The sequence below is a fragment of the Protobothrops mucrosquamatus genome, unplaced genomic scaffold (assembly GCF_001527695.2).
Source record: "Protobothrops mucrosquamatus isolate PMUCROS unplaced genomic scaffold, P.Mucros_1.0 scaffold175, whole genome shotgun sequence".
Classification (NCBI taxonomy): Eukaryota; Metazoa; Chordata; class Lepidosauria; order Squamata; family Viperidae; genus Protobothrops; species Protobothrops mucrosquamatus.
The window spans coordinates 421,738-443,871 of record NW_015386535.1 but is presented as its reverse complement, the minus strand read 5'-3'; the positions used below and the strand labels follow the sequence as shown (position 1 = coordinate 443,871).

At 37.3% G+C, this 22,134-nt stretch overlaps 1 protein-coding gene across 1 annotated transcript in view; it reads left to right on the top strand.

Annotated features, from left to right (window-relative positions):
* Positions 1–20,115, top strand: part of LOC107285431 (prosaposin) — a 28,435-nt gene extending 8,320 nt beyond the window's left edge. Inside the window, exons 3-14 of the mRNA XM_015813615.2 lie at positions 1,567–1,641; positions 2,521–2,646; positions 2,914–3,108; positions 4,249–4,392; positions 4,878–4,934; positions 9,203–9,316; positions 11,031–11,126; positions 11,526–11,706; positions 11,850–12,013; positions 14,083–14,163; positions 16,231–16,338; positions 18,305–20,115. Coding sequence (XP_015669101.1) covers positions 1,567–1,641; positions 2,521–2,646; positions 2,914–3,108; positions 4,249–4,392; positions 4,878–4,934; positions 9,203–9,316; positions 11,031–11,126; positions 11,526–11,706; positions 11,850–12,013; positions 14,083–14,163; positions 16,231–16,338; positions 18,305–18,340 — 1,377 coding nt within the window. The 3' untranslated portion in view covers positions 18,341–20,115. The remainder of the gene's footprint in view (positions 1–1,566; positions 1,642–2,520; positions 2,647–2,913; positions 3,109–4,248; positions 4,393–4,877; positions 4,935–9,202; positions 9,317–11,030; positions 11,127–11,525; positions 11,707–11,849; positions 12,014–14,082; positions 14,164–16,230; positions 16,339–18,304) is intronic.
* Positions 20,116–22,134: the final 2,019 nt, after the last annotated feature.

The window sequence follows — 22,134 nt, the reverse complement described above, 5'->3', positions numbered from 1 at the left end:
CTGTCCCGGGCCCTCCAGAGATCATTAACCAACGTGACCAATGCCGTTTCCGTGCTGTAACCCGGCCTGAAGCCCGACTGGAGGGGGTCCAGATAGACTGTTTCCTCCAGGTGCCGAGGAAACTGCTGTGCAACCACACTCTCAACAACCTTCGCCACAAAGCGGAGGTTGGAGACTGGGCGATAGTTAGCCAATACATTATAGAGAGATATGTTGCCCATATCTCTCTATAATGTGATTTAGGAATTGAGCATTTATTTCTTCCTGAATGAGAAAGCTGGGAAAATGTTCCTTTATGTTTATACAACCTATCTATCTTCTGTTATAGGAAGAAATAGATGAATATTTCAACAAAATCTTGAGACAATTATGCAGCTTAGACCCCATTTCATTAGGTTATTAATCAGAATGTGGAATATTTTGTCAGAAGTTTTATTGAAATTAATACTTATTACATCCCTCAATTTGCAGTTCCACAAAGTTCAAAGTAAACTGCCTAATGAAAAAATTAGACAAGATTTATTTGGCAAGACAATGAAAAAAAACATAATAACTTCTGGTGATTATTGTTGTGTTTTGAATTTATTTTTTAAAGGTGTGCAGAATATTTGATTTGGAAGCATATCAAGTGCAACATTAATAAGCTCTTAAATATGTTTAGTCCTCAGTTTGCTACTCTGTTTCTACTCTCATGGCTTATTCTTCAAATACAATTTTTTTATTTTCTACTAATCATTTTCTGAATAGGCAATCTCATGAGAACATTTTTGGCACAATCCATAATGAAGGAATTGTTGGTAAAGATGACAGAAATGGTTGAGATGGCTAAATGGACTTCTTTGATCAGAGAAAAGAGCGTTATCTATGTTTATTGCTGATTGGACACCCGTTATGGACTATTTGTGTAAAATAGGAAAAATGAACTTATGATTTATGGTTTTGATGATTAGATAGGATCAATTATAGAAAGCAGAGAATTATGTTGTAACCATGGAGTAAGAGGTAAATTTTTCATTGTACTTGTAACTGCTATAAAGAAGATTCGGAACTACTTTTTCTTTTTTTTTCTTTCCCCTCCCCTTCCTTACACTTTTAGCTTTCTCCTTGATTTCTTTTTATTTTCTTTTTCTTACTTTATATTAGTTGCATTTATTCTTATCTTCCTTTTAAAAATCATTAATAAAAATTATACTAAATAGCATTTTCAATATCATCTGGAGCACTGGCCTAGAAAGGTTGGGAACAATGTATTTGTACAGCATATGAGCTAGAGAATTTGAATAACACTGTACATCTAAGTAGTATCTGCAGCAGGACTGTCTTAACTGGATTTTCATTATTTATTTATTAAATTTATTTATTTATTAAATTTATATACCGCCCTATCTCCCTTACGGGACTCAGGGCGGTGAACAGGCGATACTAAAACCACAATAATAAATAAATAATTTCTATGCTAAAATCAAATTAAATGACAGGCCTGTTCTAAAAATATTAGATTATACTTTATCTGTCTAAAAATTAAATGTCATTTTATTTATCAAAATGGTCTTTTTTTCCCCTCAGGAGAGTATTCCCTGTGACTTGTGCAAAGAAATTATACGAGTGGTTGGAAAGCTCTTAAAGAACAATGATACAATGGTAAGAATTCTTTTCTTTTAAAAAAAATCCAATATTTTTAATCGAGAAGCAAAGTGCAGGATCTAAAAATGGGAGCCGCCACTATGTTGAAATATGCACTTCAACCAAGGTTTACCATGAACGTATTTCCTAAAATTGAAGGGGTATTTTGATATTAAAATGCCAATGTTGGATTGCATTCATTCTTAGTGGGAGCTCCTAGGCCTATATTTTTTCATATTAGTACAAAAATGAGCTCATGCCTTAGAAAGATATTAATCAGATATGCAGTATAAAAAATCCTTTAAATCCTTCCATTGCATAGTAGAAGACTGATCATCAGTTATACAAAACTATCTCTGCTTCTCCTCTGATGTCAAAAATTAAATCATCTGAATATTTATATGATGCTTTGTAAAGTTTTGCCTATGCTTACTTTCACAGTGTATTTAATGTTACTTTTTGTAGAAAGTACTACGGTAATCCCCCCTAGTATAGAATCTAACAGAGATGGGTAATATATAGCTAAAATCATGTAACCAAAATTTAATGGCAAAATAACCAGTTTGGGCATAACATTTTCTGTTTGAAAGATGAGAATAGGAATGCAAAGCAACTTTTGGGTGAAATGCTCCCATTACTGCCTTTAATTTTTTCCCCAAAATTATGTTAAGAAGGTTGAAAATGTTCAGTCTTGCCTGTTCTTTTAATGTATCACATTGCTAGAAGACTTCTTGTATCCTGCTGACTAATAAGCAGGCGTTGTGACACCCAACCCAAAAATGTTGCCCATATCTCTCTATAATGTGATTTAGGAATTGAGCATTTATTTCTTCCTGAATGAGAAAGCTGGGAAAATGTTCCTTTATGTTTATACAACCTATCTATCTTCTGTTATAGGAAGAAATAGATGAATATTTCAACAAAATGTGTGAATTTCTTCCTGAATCAGACCTGATAGAGCAGTGTAAGGACATAGTGGATTCTTATTTGCCAAATATTTTGGATATGGTCAGATCAGAACTTGTAAGTATTCACTAATGCTACCAAAGCAACTGATTTTATAATTTTTTAATAAACTGGACAAAATTAGTGGGTTTTACATTTTTCTTACTTAACTCAATATTCCAGAATTCTCTGCAGCAAGGATCTTGGGAAAACATTGAATAGTAAGAAGTCTAATGATTCTGGAAGATTTGATTATCTGGTTTTCAGGGGTACTTAGCTGCATAGCTTCTACCATATTTGGCATAGATAAAAATAAATAAATTTGTGTGATTTTCTATTCTTTAGGAAGATCCTGGAGTTGTATGCAGTGCACTCACACTATGTCAGTCTCTTCAGAAGCACCTGGGAAAAGTAAAATTACAAAACCAGCTTCAGTCCAACAAAATTCCGGAACTAGATTTCTCTGAGCTGGCATCTCCATTCATGGCTAATGTGCCACTTCTTCTTTATCCTCAGGATAAACCTAAGAAAGAAACACAGGTGGGAATTTAAAACTGAAAATGGGCTATTAGGGCTGCTAATAACATCTATAGTTGCTATTAACTTTTAATCTTGCTGACAGTTGAATAAAGAAACTCATAAATATCCAAAGGTAAAACTGTTCCTCTAAACCCATTACCTTAATCAGAAACAATAAAGAAGAAACTTTCAATATGCAAATACATTGGTGAATCGTGTATGCCTCTCACAGCCTTCAAGTGGTGTTAATGCAAAAACTATGATTCTTTAGTCCTAAACTTGTATCGTGCATTCTAACTAAACCAATTAAATGATACTATTGTAACATTAGGAAAACTCTAGAAAGTATAAACAATTGTGGTTAACTCAGTATTTTGAGAGGTAAATGAACAAGTGGACATAATGCATCTAAAATCCATTATTAAATATGATCTAGTGCAACAAGACTACATGCTTTTCCTCTGAATTCTTGTTTTGGAAATCTTACTAGTGCTGATTCTGAATAAAACATATTGCTGTTCCCAGTATAACTTTACTAAATCTTGTTAGGTTAGAAATACCTGATGCAGTGATACAGAAAAAGAAAGGGCACAAGTCAGAATGTTGCAGGGTAAAATTGTCTAAACTACTTAATATAACTAGATTCATCTAAAACAGTGGTTCTCAACCTTTTTAATGTCGCGACCCCCAACCGGTCGTAAGTCGAGGACTAAACTGGTCGTAAGTCGAGGACTACCCAACTGGTCGTAAGTCAAGGACTTTCCCTGCCCGGGAGCGCCGCACATGCGTGGTTCCGCCCCCTGCTCCGGCCGAGGCGTAGCTGGCAAGCGGCAGAGACGGAGCAGGTCGACCACCAGGTGGCCCAGCCCAAGGGAGGTAAGGCACCTGCCGGAAAAGGGGAAAAAAATGGTGGACAGCCTTGCTTGGCAACCCCCGTGAAATGGTCGATCGACCCCAAATGGGGTCGCGACCCATAGGTTGAGAACCGCTGATCTAAAATCTCACCAGCAATGTATTGTCAGCAGATTTTACAGAAGATGTTTTCTAGTGCCTGAAGGCATGGAGTGTGTAAGATATTATTAATTTAAAAAATATATATATAGCTATCTGTTATTGCAATATTACGATATTGTTAAGATTTGCTTCATGCTTAACTTGCAGGGAAGTGGAAATGTGTGTAATGACTGTATTCAGCTGATAACGGATGTTCAGGATGCTGTGAGAAACAATTCAACTTTTGTTAGTTCTTTAATTGAACATGCCAAGGAAGAGTGTGAACGTTTGGCTCCTACCCTGTCTGGAATGGTAATTTTTACTTAGTATTATTAATTTAATATTAGTGGCAAATACAGTACATTGGCTTGGCATTTTAATTTCCTCAAGTTTGTCAATTTAGAAATTAAGTTGCCATCTTTAAAAGTAATATAAATGAAAAATCTGATTCTGACTATATGAAGTAAATTTTATGGTCTGTACAGAATGTGTAAGGACAACTTTAAGGGGATTGTGTAAATTTGAATCCAAGCTTGTATTACAGAATAACTCTGGATGAGCTGCCACCTTTTAATATCCTAATTGTCACGAGAGAAATGTAAGATGGCAATTATGTATGCCTCCCTCCATATTGTATATATAAACATGTGTGTGTGTATACACATATACATACATACATACATACATACATACATACATACATACATACATACACACACCAAATATTTTAGTTGAAGTCAGTACATAAGAAATATAGTAATAACATCCATCCCCAATGTTTCTTTTCCTTTCAATAGTGCAAAACCTACATTTCTGAGTATTCCTCCCTGGCTATTCAGATGATCATGCACATGGTAAGATTAACATTGCCTATATTTTACTATCTTGCTCCAAAAATATAAAAAATGTGTCATTGGAGTTATTATAGCAAATATCTTAACTAGGTCTGATAGCATCAAAAGTTATCTTGGACTAATTATCTACTAACTATCCTGTTGTACCACTAGGCTGCATTTTTTTTAGTTCTTGAAATTATTTATCTTGATACCTATAAGAATATGGTAATAAGGACAAAATAATATTCATACTGGGAATTGTACAGGGTTGACTGCATCACAACATTTTTCATAGGGCATTCAGTTGTCTAATGCCCATTTGGAATATATAACCATTGAACAAATTTTATTTTGTAAAAATAATCATTATATTGTTAATTGGCCCTTCCCACTTGCATGAAAAGTTGTGGTGTGAACCATTTAGATACTTGATTGATTTCCAGTTGTTAACTCTCTTGTGTTTCTTTTTCTCTATCCTGTCAACAGCAAGAGCAGGTATGTGAGAAACCTCCTCCCCCACTTAGAGAGTGTTCCTTGATCTCTTGCTAATATAGTTGATAAATGTGATATTTTTGACAGATTCAAGGGACAGTGTGGCTGTGGAAAGAATCATTTTTTAGTCTAAAATGAAACCTTGGCCATTCTGAAGCAGATTATGAGGCCTGCTTGACCCACCTGGCTTTGAAACTAAAATTAATGCACAGAAAATATTACAAAGCCTGAAGCCATAATGATCAAGATAGTTTTAGGATATGATTTGAGAAGAGAGATTGAGCTTCCTAAATAAACCTCTTTGGACCTTGCACCTGTCATGGTTTGGTTGGCAATTGCATGTTGCATGTATTTATAACTCGAGCTGTGGTGGGGTTTTTTTGCCAACTTTCGTATGCCTTAATGAGGAAAAGAGTGAAATGAGAAGGTGGCCTATGTAGAGATGGCATCATACTTTAGTATATTTGCTTTTGTATGTAAGTGGTATGGAAGCATCTCTTTTTATGGGAGAAAAGAATGATTGAACTACTTCAAAGATGATCTGGAAACTCATATATACTGCTCACAAAAATAAAGGGAACGCAAACCCCTTCAGTTCCATGGTAAAATGTTCCCTTTATTTTTTTGAGCAGTATATATAACTATGATATGCTTTCACAGGAAAACTTTTGGGAAAAGTGCATGCTTTGACACTCGTTCTCTAAACCACTGTTACCTTCTATTTATAAAAGCTAAATGCTGTATCTTTTCTGCCTTTGAGTCAGTTTTTTATTTTTGGCGATAGCTAGACTAGAGTTGTCTTGCAAGGCTTTTCCAAAATGCTTTGTTATTGCTTTCTTTCTAAGCCTAGAAGAGAGTTACTGGCCCAAGGTCATCCCACTGGCTTTGTACCTAAGACGGGACTAAAACCTAATCACTTATATCAAAACTGGCTCTCATGTCTTTCATAAGTCCTGTTTAATAAACCTGTTCAGATATTACGGTAATCCATAGCTATGGATGAGATAATGGCCCTACAAAATCCCTTTTCATGTTATTTCCTTATTAATAAAGAAGTCATAGGGAGTTTTCACTGCCGTCAGATTAATTGTAGCTTGTTACTTGGTTCAGGCCTGGCAAATTAGTTTGTGGCCAAAACTGCTTTAGTCAAAAACCACAGTTCGAGAGTAGACATGAGAGCAAACTAGTTACGCAAACAGAAAAGAATGCTTCCAGTTTCTTCTCCTGGTTTCTCTGTGGGAGGGGAAAAAAAAGAATAATTCATGGGAGCCAAAAACCACCTGCTATTGATTTCTGTAAGAAATGGGGAGCAGGAAGAAAAAGGAATTTCTAAACTACTTTGTTTCTAGAAGCCTGAGCCAACAAAAGTATTTAAACTTTGGAAAATGTCAGGCCTTGTTGGTCTTCCGTTTCTGTAGACTTCACTTCATAATCAAGTAAAATGAGCAACTTACAGCAACTATAAAATGACCATACCAGTAGTTAAAACCTTGAGAATTCATACAATAATGATCTTGGCCCATAAATACAATAGTGATCTTGGATACAATAGTGATCTTGGCCCATAAATAGCCAGTTCTAAAAATTCCCTTGAAGGAAACATTTATTCCAAATCACTTTCAAAAGACAAGCTACTGATATAGTTTTCAGATTTGACACCAGTGATCAAAATAAACGAAAGATTTATTTAGTTTATTTAGTTAAAGAACATACTTCCTCGTAGTTAAATTTTGTTTTGGTTTGCTATTTGGTAGGAGAAGGTAGGAGGAGTTAAAATTATTCCTGCAGATGTTAAGCTATCTGCAGGGGAAGGAATTCTTGGGACAGGCAACTCCTTTATGAAGGATTAATAGGTATAAAGTTATATAAATCAATGAGACTTTTCTGAAAGGTAAAACTACAGCTGCTACAAATATTTAGCAATTATGTGAACTCTTGAAATCGTATGAATACACTTTGTCTTATATTTCTTTAAGATGTGGGCCATATTTGCATTCAAAAGTGATTAGGAAATTTTGAAATATATTCAATTGAATACAGATAGTCTTTGACATACAACAGTTTGTTTAATGACTGTTCGAAGTTACAACGGCACTGAAAAAACTGACTCATGACATTTTTCACACTTATGACTGTTGCAATATTTCCATGGTCATATGATCAAAATTCAGATGTTTGGCAACTGATCTCATGACAGTTGTAGTATCCTGGGGTCATGTGATCACCTTTTGAAACCTGACAAGCAAAGTCAATGGGGAAGCCAGATTCACTTAATAACTGTTACTAACAACTGCAGTGATTCACTTAACAACTGTGGTAAGAAAGGTTGTAAATGGGGCAAAACTCAGTTAACAACTGTCTCACTTACCAACAGATATTTTGGGCTCAATTGTGGCTGTAAGTTGAGGACTACCTGTAACTGGTTTAGTTGGGCTATAGGGTAGCTGGGAGCCCTGTGATATTGTTATTTGCAGCAGCCCGGCCAGCCTGTAGTGAGGAATGTTGCAGGAACTGTAGTTCAATATTTAAAGAGCCGTTGTTTTCTCATCTCATCTCAGCAAAGCTGGCTGAGGAATTCTGGGAGTTGAAGTCCACAGGTCTTAAAGTTGCCAAGGTTGAGGACCCCTGGTCTAGACTAGCCTCTTCTCTTCCTGTAGGGCAGGTGTGTCAAACTGCCGGCCCACAGGCCGGTTGCATCATGTGGAGGCCGTGCCCACCCCAGCTCTGGCAATGTGAAAAAAGTCACGATATGTCACAACACGTCACATGTCACAACGAGTTTGACACCCGTGCTGTAGGGTTATAAATTAGAGATTGTTTTTAAACTGTTAATGTGAAATACTAACTGAAAAGAAATTAGGGTTTGTTTTTTTGTATGGCACTGAATGTGTCATGGTTCTGATAGATGAATGACTGCTAAAAAATTATAATAATATAATAGAATTTAGCAAAATGACTGCATGTATCTTGTAGAACACTCATGTTTCATTGAAGTACTGAATTTTTTTTAATACTGCACCAAGGGACAGTTATGAAACATCAGGAAGAACACATAATCTACACTACTATTTGTTCTAAAGTATTTAGCTTTGTAAGAAAAAATCAGTTGTGGGCACATGCAAGTTGCTGAAATAAGTTCTTTGATTAAACTTAAAAATAACTTGTCCTGCTGTGGAATAGAAGTGCCAAAATTGAATAAAATTCAACCTGAAAGCATACATAACATCTAAGGATATACAAAACAAGCTATATGTAAACCATTTTTTTTCAGATTAACAACTAGTTTGGGATGGTCCATATCCAGACAAAAGCGTGCATTTTTCTTTTGGACATATACCGAAGCATTATGTTGAAAGGAGAAATGTTTGAGAGAGGTACAAAGCAAGAACAATCTCAGTCATGGGTGGCAGATGTAAGGAAAGACACTAGGTAGAATGGGGAGGTCAGTTTTTTGACTGCACATAGAAAGAGGAGAGAACGAAGCAAAAATTAGTCAATTTTGTAAGACCAATATGGATTTGATTTGATTGAAACCTGAAACAACCAAAACTTTCTATCTTTTGGTTCTACTGAACCACCGCTTGTCTGGAACAGTTTGGCAGAACTTCAGAGACACACCATGTTTTGGGCTTGAAACAAAACACATTTTTTATTTCATGTGCAAATAATAATGTCTATACTATTCCATGGCATTTGGGGCTGTTTTTACATTCCTGAAATTAGAGCGATGTTAAAACTAATTTGCTACCTTGTAGACTATAGAAGTAACTTACATTGATGTTTTATGTCTTCAGCAACCACAGGATATTTGTAATACGATAGGATTATGTTCTTCTCTGAAATCTACACCCCTCCTAGCTCTGGTGCCTGCTAAAGTTATCTCTCCAGCAAAGATAGAGCCAGTTGAGGTAAGACTTAGTACTTAGTTATCTGAATGTCATTTACAGAAGCAAGAAGGAGATGAGCATCGTAAATAGTGAAAAGCTCTAACTTATGTGATTATTTTTATGGATCTAAGTGAGAGATCAGAAGCCTGGAGATGGTAAAGGAGAGAAAATCTAAGAAACAATGACAGAGAGAACCTCCTGATAAGTTAGAATAAAATGATATAGAACAAAAAGATCCAGAAATATGACATTTTCATCACAAATGCTTGGACATCCTGTCCCAAAGCTCAGTAATGCACTTTAGACTCATGGTAGCCTGAACATTTGAACAAAACCATTTCTGAATGGCTCTTATGGGCTATTAAGAGTCTAATCTTGGCTAGTCTTCCACTGAGACCATCTTGGCCCCAAAACAATTACCATCAAGATCTCAGTTGACTTAACCCTCTGGTGATGCAAAAACTAAAAGTAGTGGCACCAGCATCAAGGATCCCTGAACTGGGGGTTCCTAAGGCCTGGAGAAATAAACTACTGTATGAACAAGCAGAGTATCTATGGTGGCATGGCATTCTTGGACTCTCCTCTCACTTCCAGTGATTTAGTTTCTTTCCGTGGGTCTTGACCATTTGTATCATTTAAAAAAAAAAATCATTAATATTTTTTTTTCTTGGTGGTCAGCCATTTTGCTAGCCTTAACCTTGACTTGAAAAGTTGGCCTCCATAGGTGTCTTCCGGTGGGGATCTGTTTGTGCTCCACCTGGATGAAGTGGTTTTAAGGCTGGTTTCCCCCCTGCTTTAAACTCAGGCCAGATCCACATTTCATCTAGCACAAAAGGGTATGCTACCGAACGTCTGCTCAAGCCAAATCTTCTCTAATGAATGCATCTGGCTCTAGCTGGGGCTGCAGTAAGACTCTGAGAATATACCCTAAAAGTACCTCAAAGGGATAATGGGTCAATTGTTTGTCTCTTACAAAGAAGAAAATCAAAGGATTTTTTTTTCCTGTTTCACATTTAGCAGAGTGTCAAAGAATACATTACCTGGCATGTGTAGCCAGGAAGAGCAGCCCTTCCTTCCTATTGACAGCAGACCCCATAAATGTAGAACTTTTGTCAATAGCCATAATAGCAATGGTTACCATTAATACATATTTGTAATCCTTATAAAGCACTATCAAATAGATAAATGTTTATTCCCTTGGGCATGGACTTACCTTCACTGAGTTACAGGGAGTGCCATGATTTATGATATTGGCCCATTGTGGAAATAGTGCTGCTATAATATTCTTTTCATGTTGAAATGAGTGAGAATGGAAACTTGGGTCAATGTGAATAACGTTTCTGGACACTAGAAGAGAGGGTCTACAGTCCTACCCTAATTTAGAAAGAAATGAAGTAGCCCAAGGGTTGACACCTAAGTTTTTTTTTATTGCATTGTGCTAGCCATTGTACGGATACCGTAGTAGTTGCTAATTTAATGGTTAACAATTGAATATCCAACACTGAAGTCAGAATATGAGTAGAGAGTTTCCTTCAGGTGACAGGAGGAAGTTTTAAGCCTTGCCTTCTTAACTAGTGAGATAGAGGTAACCCTTTCTTGTCAGGTCCAATTTCCAATGACCCAAAATATACTTCAGAGTACGTCAAACTACTGTCTCATATTTCTGTAGCTGTGGATGTCTTGGTTTTTTGTAATAATAACTACTGCAAATAATTCTTTTTGCTGAAATGTATAGACCAACCCGAGTCAAAAGGAAGCATTCTCTCTCTGTGAAGTATGTACTATCATGGTAGAAGAGGTGGCCAGCCTTCTGGAAAGCAATAAGACGGAGGTATGCATGTTCCACAAAATATATTAGACTGCTAATATTACCTGTTATAATACAGTTTGCTCTCCAAGAGCTGTGCTCTATCTAATTTGATCAAATATGGACAGGTGGCTTCTGACAAAATGGCTTTCTTTGCGGTGGCATCCTATATATGGATGAGGATCACCAGAGGAGCTCATCTTGCAATGTTCTTGTGATACAAAATGAATACCTACTTTATTCATTTCAAATAAATAATATTTAACCCATGCTTATTTTGTAAATTATGATTTTTAATGCTCCATTTCAATGTGCCATTGAACCATACTATACTTACTTTGCATGTTGCTAATTTGACCAGATGCCTAGAGGACTTGTGATGATTAAACTTGTAAGTCTCAAAGTAATTATCTTTGTACTTAGGAGGAGATGATACATGGAATGGAGAAAGTCTGTTTAGTGCTACCTGAAAAAAGCAGAGAGGAGTGCAAGGACTTTGTGGAAGTTTACGGGAAGTCTATTCTTGACATGTTGTTGGAAGCAACTAGTCCTAAAATGGTGTGTGTGATGCTGAGATGCTGCAAAAATAACATTTTACCAGCTGGTGAGAACTTGAATAATCCTTTGTTACATAATCAATGCTCCTATGTTTGATTTGGATTTTACTTTTCCAATATTGCTTTTTTTTATTCAGTTATGTAATAGAAATTAACTTGACATAAAGACCTTTGCTTTGTGTACTCTCAGAAGAAATTGTTCCAGTGCAATCAGAATTGGGAAATATCTGTGATGTGTGCAAGATGATTGTTGCTTATGCAGACAAGGAACTAGCAAAGAATGCTACCACTGCTGAGATTGAAATGTTTCTGGAACGAGTCTGCCACTACTTACCAGAGTCTGTTAGCGACCAGGTAACTAATGTGCTATTGTGTGTTAAAACTGCAGTGCTGTGAATGAATTCTTCTGAAAAGTTAATCAGTGAAAGCAGAAAGAGTACAGTTATAAATGACTGCTACTTTGTAATGACCTCCACAACCATTCTCAAGCTGGACACTTTTAAGTTCCAGCATGTTAGAGTTCTTCTTCTTGTGCCATATCTGTTATCGGATGTTGGCGATCATGTTTTTATCAGCAGCCGCACGAAAAAGTGCTGCTGAGTTTTGTCCAAACCAGTCTCTTAGATTTTGAAGCCACGATGTTCTTCTTCTGCCTGGACCTCGTTTGCCTTCCATCTTTCCCTGGAGGATTAAATGGAGTATGGGTTCTTTCAAATCATTGCATAGTGTTGTGAAAACAGACCATTTTATTGGGTTAGATTGCATCTGTTATGATGACACTTTCAAAATTTAATACTTAACATAAGTAAACAGTTGCCTTGAGCTGTAACATTGGGGTTGCTTCTTTGAGGAATAGATCACTTCTGTGCTTTAAAAGAAGCTGATGTACTGTAGAATAAGCGAGGTCCTGTTTGTATTTCATAACATAAGCTGTTCTGAAGTTGCAAGCCACAAGCATGATGCTTAAGAATTTGAAATATTCCTTTGCTTTTCACCTGTCTCTATGATGCTCCAATGGATTTGTGTCCAAGAATCAGTGGATGCATTTTAATTTATATACTTCTATACCAATTCTGTACACAGTCATTCCCTGCTTAGTGATTGTTTGCAACTATGACAGTAATAACAACAAAACTCAGAATTGATGCAGTGTGTACCATCAGATTTCGTGGCCTGTTATCAAAAGCCTTCAGTTTGAAACCAATTGAGGTCTGGTCAGTTTCAGGCAGGAGCCAATGTTCTAATCACCCACAGGTAGTCCTGCTTACAAACAGTAATTGGACCTGGAACTTTGTTCCTAAGCAACATAGTTCTACAGGCCAATGTCACATGACCTCGCTAATGTGCAGTGGCAGATCTGGCAGTTCTAGTTGCTATTGTTAGGCAAATCCTGTATTTTGACCTCTTTGTACTTTGACCTCTTACTGGCTTTGTACTTTGACCTCTTACTGGCTTTCCCGTTGACTTTGCCTATCAGAAGCTGGCAATGAAGATTGCAGACGGTAATCAAATATAGGAATTCTGCAACAGTTGCAACTATAAGGACAAGTCATAAATCCCTCTGATTCAGTGCCATCATAATGTCTAACCGTAACTGAACATTATACAAAAGTCTACCTGTAATTGCAGTCACATAGCTGAGCTTATGAAACTTGTAGTTATTACTTTTTAGGGAAATGCTATGTAGTGGAGAAAAGCGGCTCAGGAAAAGTTAGCTTGTTTTAAGCAATCTCTTTGTCCTGCAAAAAAAAAGGGGGAAATGGATCAGGCACAGGACACAGTATGAAATAACTTTTATCTAAATGAGGTGGCAGCAACTAGCAGTCTTCATTGTGTCTCTCTCTCTCTCTCTCTCTCTTTCCCTCTCTCTCTCTCTTTCCCTGTCTCTCTCTCTCTCTCTCTCTCTCTCTCTCTCTCTCTCTCTCTCTCTCTCTCTCACACACACACACACACACACACACACACACACATTTCTTTACAACCATTTCATATGACCATCTGTCTGCAAGCAATATAAATCCTTCCACTCCCCACCATCTAGTCAGAGCTGAAGAAACTTCTTGGATGAGAAGCGAAACGTCCTCAAAAGAAACACAAGAAAAGTCTAGTTGCCTCCTGAAAAAAACACCTTTGGGACAACCATTTCACTTCCAATTGAAAGACCAGATTCTGGTTCCTAAATGAGAGGATGTATTTAACTTTGTAACAAATACGTTATGTGGTTAGATTAGGTCTGCAAACTTAACTGTGAAAATCTAGCACATATCAAATATCTCATTGAAATCAATAGTAGCTTTGGCTGGCTAGGTGGCACTTGGTATAACAAAAGGCTCTTAAATTCAAAAGTTTCCATCTAAGTTACATAATCAATTGGTAAATGATCCTATTCCATTTCTCATTGATGCTTTATTTGCTATAAACAGTGTGTCCAGTTTGTGAAGGACTATGAGCCAACAGTTGTGGCGCTTCTGGCAGAAATGATGGATCCTACTTTTGTGTGCAATGTAAGTACTGCAAGTTAGAATATTTACTTATGAACTACACTTCACTGTATGTACCATTAAATAAATATTGACTTGGCATTTAAATACTTACAGTGAGGGAAAAATTATGTGATCCCCTGCTGATTTTGTACATTTGCCCACTGACGAAGAAATGATCAGTCCATAATTTTAATGATAAATTTATTTTACCAGTGAGAGACAGAATAACAAAAAAAAATCAGAAATCAGGTCAGACGTTTCTTGTAGTTGCAGACATCTCAGGAGGGATTTTGTCCCACTCCTCTTTGCAAATCCTCTCCAAGTCATTAAGGTTTTGAGGCTGACATTTGGCAGTTCGAACCTTCAGCTCCTTCCACAGATTTTCTATGGGATTAAGGTCTGGAGACTGGCTAGGCCACTCCAGGACCTTAATGTGCTTCTTCTTGAGCCACTCCTTTGTTGCCTTGGCTGTGTGTTTTGGGTCATTGTCATGCTGGAATATCCATCCACGACCCATTTTCAGTGCCCTGGCTGAGGGAAGGAGATTCGATAGTACATAGCCCCGTCCATCATCCCTTTGATGTGGTGAAGTTGTCCTGTCCCCTTAGCAGAAAAACATCCCCAAAGCATAATGTTTCCACCTCTATGTTTGATGGTGGGGATGGTGTTCTTGAGGTCATAGGCAGCATTCCTCCTCTGAACACAGCGAGTTGTGTTGATGCCAAAGAGCTCAATTTTGGTCTCATCTGACCACACTTTCACCCAGTTCTCCTCTGAATCATTCAGATGTTCATTGGCAAACTTCAGACGGGCCTGACATGTGCTTTCTTGAGCAGGGGGGGTTTGTGGGTGCTGCAGGATTTCAGTCCTTCACGGCGTAGTGTGTTACCAATTGTTTTCTTGGTGACTATGGTCCCGGCTGCCTTGAGATCGTTGACAAGAGTCCTCACCGTTCTCATGATCATTGAAACTCCACGAGGTGAGCTCTTGCAGCCCCAGACAGAGGGAGATTGACAAGTTATTTTGTGTTTCTTCCATTTGTGAATAATCGCACCAACTGTTGTCACTTTCTCACCAAGCTGCTTGGTGATAGTCTTGTAGTCCATTCCAGCCTTGTGTAGGTCTACAATTTTGTCCCTGACATCCCACGACAGCTCTTTGGTCTTGGCCATGGTGGAGAGTTTGGAATCTGATTTATTGATTGCTTTTGTGTTCAGGTGTCTTTTATACAGGTAAACAACCTTCCCTTTAAGAGAGTGCTCCTAATCTCAGCTCATTACCTGTATAAAAGACACCTGGGAACCAGAAATCTTGCTGATTGATAAGGGGATCAAATACTTATTTCACTCATTAAAATGCAAATCAATTTATAACTTTTTTGAAATGCATTTTTCTGGATTTTTTTTTTTGGGGGTTATTCTGTCTCTCACTGTTAAAATAAACCTACCATTAAAATTATAGACTGATCATTTCTTTGTCAGTGGGCAAACGTACAAAATCAGCAAGGGATCAAATAATTTTTTCCCTCACTGTAGGTATCTACTATCACAACTCAAATCTATTTATGGACTAGCAGGTGCCATAGAAAACTCAATAATGCTTTTATCTTAAAGTGATTTATTTATTCTGGATTTATCTAATCCAAATCGCAAATGCAAAATTAAAACAGAAAAATAAGAATAAGAATCTGGCTTCCCCATTGACTTTGCTTGTCGGAAGGTCGCAAAAGATGATCACATGACCCCGGGACACTGCAACCGTCATAAATGTGAGTCAGTTGCCAAGCATCTGAATTTTGATCACGTGACTGGGGATGCTGGAACAGTCATAAGTATGAAAAACGGTCATAAGTTACTTTTTCCAGTGCTGTTCTAACATTTGCTAAAATGCCCTTCGAAAAGCTGGGGTTTGTTCTTATCTTATTTTCTGACCCTTACACTCAACCAAGGCATAACTTGTCCGTTGCAACGACAGAGTTTTCTTTGGTTCCTTTAGCATTCTTTGTAGAAATTCTAATAAATGAACAGACTGATCACGCTTTTATTACAGTGAAACAGTAAACTGCAGTTACTATCTTTCACTTTACAGAAACTTGGAGTTTGCTCAGCATCCACTAAACCTCTTTTGGGATCGGAATTGTGTGTCCGAGGACCAGGGTACTGGTGTAAGAACATGGAAACTGCATCTCAGTGCAATGTAAGTATTTTTGTATACTTCTGAGCAGACATGTAGATAGAGACAGAAACCCAACAAGCAGCATTTCCTTATGTCAGCTAATATGGGAAAGTTTTTTTTACAAAGCAGGAGCACCACTAGAAGGCATGAGCAAGATCCAGTGCTACAGTGACACAGCAGGGGTGCAGCTTATACGCCTAAAATTAATTGTCACCATTTGGGATTGGTGAATGCCACAAAAAACTAGTTTCTGCCTTTTTGAAGAAGGCTGTAACACCAAAACAAGTAAATAGAGAATCCTGAGTAATTAAAAAAGTTTCTAAACAACAAATGTGTTTAAAATGAACACATTTGTGGATTAAAATGCCTTTGAGAATAAAAACCTATTTGACTACATAAAAAAATGTGGACCCTGATATATTTACTGGAGAGTTCATTCCAAAACGATAAGCTTGCCATTGAAAAGGCTTGTCTATCACATCTCTAATATGAGAGAGTATCAGAGCAGGATGCAATAGTGAAAGAATGAAATGTTTTTGCTTCTCTTCCATTGTCTGTACTGAATAAGCTCAGTAACGAGCTCTTAGCTATTCCCTTAGATACGAGTTTTCTTCTGTCTGCATTCTCTAATCCTGCTTTGTTGTCAGTGGAGGGATATACTAAGAAACTAAATGGATTGTGCATAGCAAAAGAGAATGCAGAATGTCCAGAATCAGTCATGTCACATGGCCAGGTCATCCCCATTGTCCACGGCTTCATGGATCTTAATCCAGGCTTCAAGAGGAGCACCTGCACGTAAGCTGGAAAGTTGTCCAGCATCCTTTGGAATCAACTAGCTTCTGGGGATAGACCATGAAGTTGTAAATTGCTGTAATCATGGCAATCCTGCCTTGAATATTCTGGAGAAGATCAAATCTAGTCTCATTTCTGTCAGTTGGGTGGTCAAGGAGGATGGGTAGTGTACCCTCAGAACCCAAGTACCTGATATCAGATACAAACATTCTAGAGTGATATTGAAATGGAGAGAAAGCCTGGTGAGAGTAAAATAATGTCTATAGATAATGCCAGTTCCCTTTTGCAATTCCTTGATTTGTTTCAGTATTGTGCTATCAAATTAATCTTACCCAAGTCAAACTGTGGATGAATGAGGAAAATGTTATCACGTTTTTATTTGGTCACAGTATGGCAGGCCAAAATGCTTACCATAATTTCATCTAGGGAGTATCCAAAAGAGGGGATACTCTTCTGGTTACCTCGCACCTCTATTTACCTGGAATGGTACTCTCTCTCACAATGCGATGTGTTTCTTCCCTAAGAAGGCATTCCTTGTGCCTGTTTTGTTATCTGTGTATGGCAAGCAGACGTTTTTGTTCAAGAAATTTTTAATTTCACTTTGAAATGTATTAACTACTGTGCCACATTTGGCTGGAACGCGAAATAAAATTAAAAATGAAATAAAATGGCCCTCATTCCACCTCTGGAACAGCTCCCTCCCCCTTTGACGTAAATCCCATGGTTTAAGCTGACACGAGTAGGATTGTTCATAAGGGGTCAACCTTATTCGTTTGTGATTATTATAGCATAAACTGGAAATCATAGCTCAGAGTACAGCAGGAAAGGTAAGTGGAGGCTGGATGGAGCCCAAGTTGTGGCTAGGCTGTGAGAGCTCAGCTGTGGGAAATTCAGACCACTAGATGGCATCAAAGCATTATGGTTTCTATCTCTCTTTCCTGCCATCTACTGATTATCTAGATTTTTTTCCAGTTTAGATTTGGCAGACTTAAGTTTTGAGCCAGCTAAAACTATGATGTTGGTTGAAAAAGTTGTAAATATTTGATAAGCAGCAACTTTATAAAATGCCAGAAATTTTTGGGAATGGCTTGCAGGCACTCTGTGCATAATCCTGATATAAATTATGTTTCCTCTGATTATGCCTTGCATATCTCTTCTCTCCCCCCCCCCCCTTCCTTCCCTCTTTCTCTTCCAGGCTGTTGAGCACTGCAAGCGTCATGTGTGGAACTAGAAGATATATAATTTTGGCCAGTTCTTTTTTCATTTTTGGAAGAAAATAGAAGCCAAGGGTTAAGCTTAGTAAAAGCTAAATCTTAGTATCTTGATCTTCTCCCACTCCATTTCAAGTACCTTTTTATGAATTGCTTAGTAGCAGTGCTACTATCTTGGAAGGATCCACTGTTTTGACTTACTGATATTTCTAATTCCAGTTGTAGGCCTTTGCGATACATGAGAACATACTGCCAGTCATTGATCAATTGGGTTCAGTGTTTCTGAGAAGGAGTAATAATGTGTGTGTGTATGTAAGTAAACTAAGGCAGTGCTGGTGTGTCTGGATTTTAATTACTTGGTTTTTTTTTAAAGACATTCTTGCTGATAATTGAACTTAAAATGTGGGACTGCAGTGCTCTCTATTGAAATAGCTGTTGATACCCTCTTGTGATCAGTTAACCTTGTAGATAAATCTTCCAAATAAATTCTTAACTGCTGGCTCAAAACTATATAGACAGAGGCAATCCTGTTCCTTCCGAAGGGATGACTTAGGTATGCCCACAATTGTTTCATAATTAAGTCTTAAGTCCCAATGCCTGTGTAGCTAATACTGAATGAATGTTCATTCACAACATAAGGTGCAGGCAGTACTAGTTGATAGTGCAAATTTGAAATGCTTACGAATGATCAGTCCATTATTTTTTAAACAAATTTAGTAGCTTCTCTTTCAAGAGGTACAGTTCATTTGGTCCACCTAGACCTCTAGTGCATGGAGCTCTTTCCCTCCATTTTGGTAAGGTGTATTTCCTGAAATTAAAATAAAAAAGAAGCTTGGTAGAAAAAAACAGGCTAAGTATCAGTTTTCTTGTTAAATTGTACATTTATCTATTAAGATTGTCTTTTCTTAACAACTTATCCCTCTACAGAAGAGGTCCCCAACCCCAGGCTGTGGCCCCCAGATTGCGTAAGCAGTGGGCGAGCGTGCTCATGCACGAAGCTCCATGCGCCCACCATTTTCCAAGTAAAGATTGGGGACCGCTGCTCTACAGTGTTACGTCTACTTGCATAAGTAGACATTTTCTTGGGATTGTAGTAGGAATAAATCAGAACATGTATGAGCAAAATGTTAACTGGTAGTCATGACTTTTACATGAAGACAGCTGTGGTTTGCTGGGGTGGGGAGCAAGTACACAGACTCAAAAACAGTATGCTTGTTGAACATATATAAACAAACCGTAAAGCCCTTAAACACCATAACTACTGACTTGGTTTAAAATACAGATTTCTAGAATGGAATTCCTAAAATAATTTAATTATTTTTTATTTTATATATCTTGGGTGCACTTTTGAGGGCATTGACTTGAAATCTTCAGACTGATACTTTTTCTTTTGTCTGCTGCTGGCTCCAAATTCTTGCTGCTTTGAAATAAGTATATAATGAAAAACAAGAGCAAATTAATATAGATGTTTGTTCTGTAGCGTTGTACTTAATATTTCCTTTTTAAGAGATTGTTATGTGTTGCTGGAAATTATAATACACTCCCTATAAAAGAAAAATGGCATTCTGTGAGGTAAAACACATTTATGTGTAGAATCCAGTTTCTTGCTGATAGGAAATGATTTCATACTTTTTGGACAAATTCTTACAACTTAATGTAAATATGATGTGCAGAGTAATGTCTTACCTTCAGAAATGAGCTGGGAAGATAAGCAGCTGCTTTAACAAACCGCTCTATTCTATTTTTTTTTCTTTTTGTACTAAAGCTTCTGTAATGCAATAAATATGTAACTACATTTGTCAGTAGTATTTTTTAAAATTATTTTAATTATTAACTTGGGAGCTAATATATTGAGAGATAAAAGTTGAAATGTTGATAATTTGTGAGCAGTATAGCCATATCCTGGAAATTTTAAGAGTAGCCTAAATGAAGTGGGATGTCTAGAGCTCCTGTCCAATGTTATAACTCTTTTTGAATATGGTCCCTATTCTCCAAGGACATAGGGTGGGTTTAATATACTATGCTCCCTATTTGTAAAGCTGAAATATTAAATCTGAAGAGCCCCAGTTCATGTGGAAAATTAAATAATGTCATATAGCTTATAAATTCCGTTTTCTAAATTCTCAATTCTACTATTGTTTTTCTACAATCAGAATTTTGCAAGACAGTAACTGAATTGTAAATAGCAATGTAGCTATGTGCCACTGGACAAGAATATTGCCCTCAGCTCCTAAAGCAAGCATTTATCTGGGTCATGATTTATTATTTTTCCACTATTACTGGCATTTCTTTGAGGTTTTTTTTCCTATTCCTAGTTGAACTAATTTATTTTGTTACAATGGGTTTTTTGAGTGCTTCAGTTTCTTGAAGTTACAAGCTTAATATATGGATATGCTACAAATTGAGCAAACTGATTCTACAAATGTAAACAGTGCTCTAGCAAGAACAAAAGGTATTAAGTACTGTGTTGTACTTACAGTCTTTTGTTTTCTTCTAGGATTCCTCCAGGCTTACACTGCTTAAATGTAATGGCATACTTTGAATGCCATTTCATTCTTTTTCTGAATGAAAATAAATGGATATGGTCTTATTTAGCCTTTTATTTCAACCCAATATACTTGCTCCCACCTCCTCAGTACAGGGAGTTTGCAGATTGGGGGTTAGGGATGCCCAAGTGAGGGGGGGGGGAGGTCCTGAACAGCCTAGACTTGGGTCATTTTTTCAAAACCGATCAGTCTTCCTTGGGCAAAGGGACAATGCAGTCAGAACAAACTCTCTATTTTGCAAGCTTATCACAAATTTGTTTTACTATTATAAGAAGCTGTTTGAGAATAACCACAATTTTTTTTACAAAACAACCCTCTGCCTAAAGCAGGGGTAGTCAACCTTGGCTCTTTTATGACTCGTGGACTTCAACTCCCAGAATTCCTGAGCCAGCTTAGCTGGCTCAGGAATTCTGGGAGTTGAAGTCCACGAGTCATAAAAGAGCCAAGGTTGACTACCCCTGGCCTAAAGGTATACCATTGCCAAAATAGTATACAATCTTGATGTAAAAATATATTTATATTTCGTATTTCCTAACTCCCTCAGAGGTGATTGGCATAATAAGGACATGAACTCTTACTGAATCGGAATTGTCTTTAAAACATTTTGAGCCTAGCACACATCTCTCTCTCTCCATTTGCTTAGACTAGAAAAAGAAAAACAAGAGGGAGAAGTCACCATTTTTATCTATTTCTGAATAATTCATCACTGGAGAGATGCTTTGGGGAAAGTGGTGGAGCCTGTTAATAGGCTCTCCTCTGGCATGTGGGAGGATACATTAGGGATTATGGGAGAAAGGCTGAGTGAAGGGATCCAGAAGAACCGGCCTATCATATCTTGGAGATTATGTTGTTCACTCCTTCACAATAGGCTTCAGGTAAGCACAAACTCTTTCAGCAAAATATGGGACAGCAATTATGTTGCATATATCTGATTTGATCAAGAAAGCTCTATTTTTCATAAGAAACATGCAAACATTCCTGTTGGGGAATAAAGTGCAGACATCCATTTGTCCTTGAAGAAATTTAATTTGGGTTTTTTGGTACCCTGCATTCCACCTAATTCTGGATGTGAATCAGGCTTGCATTGATTATTGCTGTGTAATTGCCTACCACCTAGCTGAACTTGGCTTGAACTGCAAAAAATCTGTTTGGTTGGATCGGGTAGCTAATTTTGGTCTTATTGTTAATTACATTAATGTATCAGCAAGTTACCAACAGTCAAATGCAGGAGTCACAAAAGGAAGAATTCTCCAGCTTTCAAGAACTGA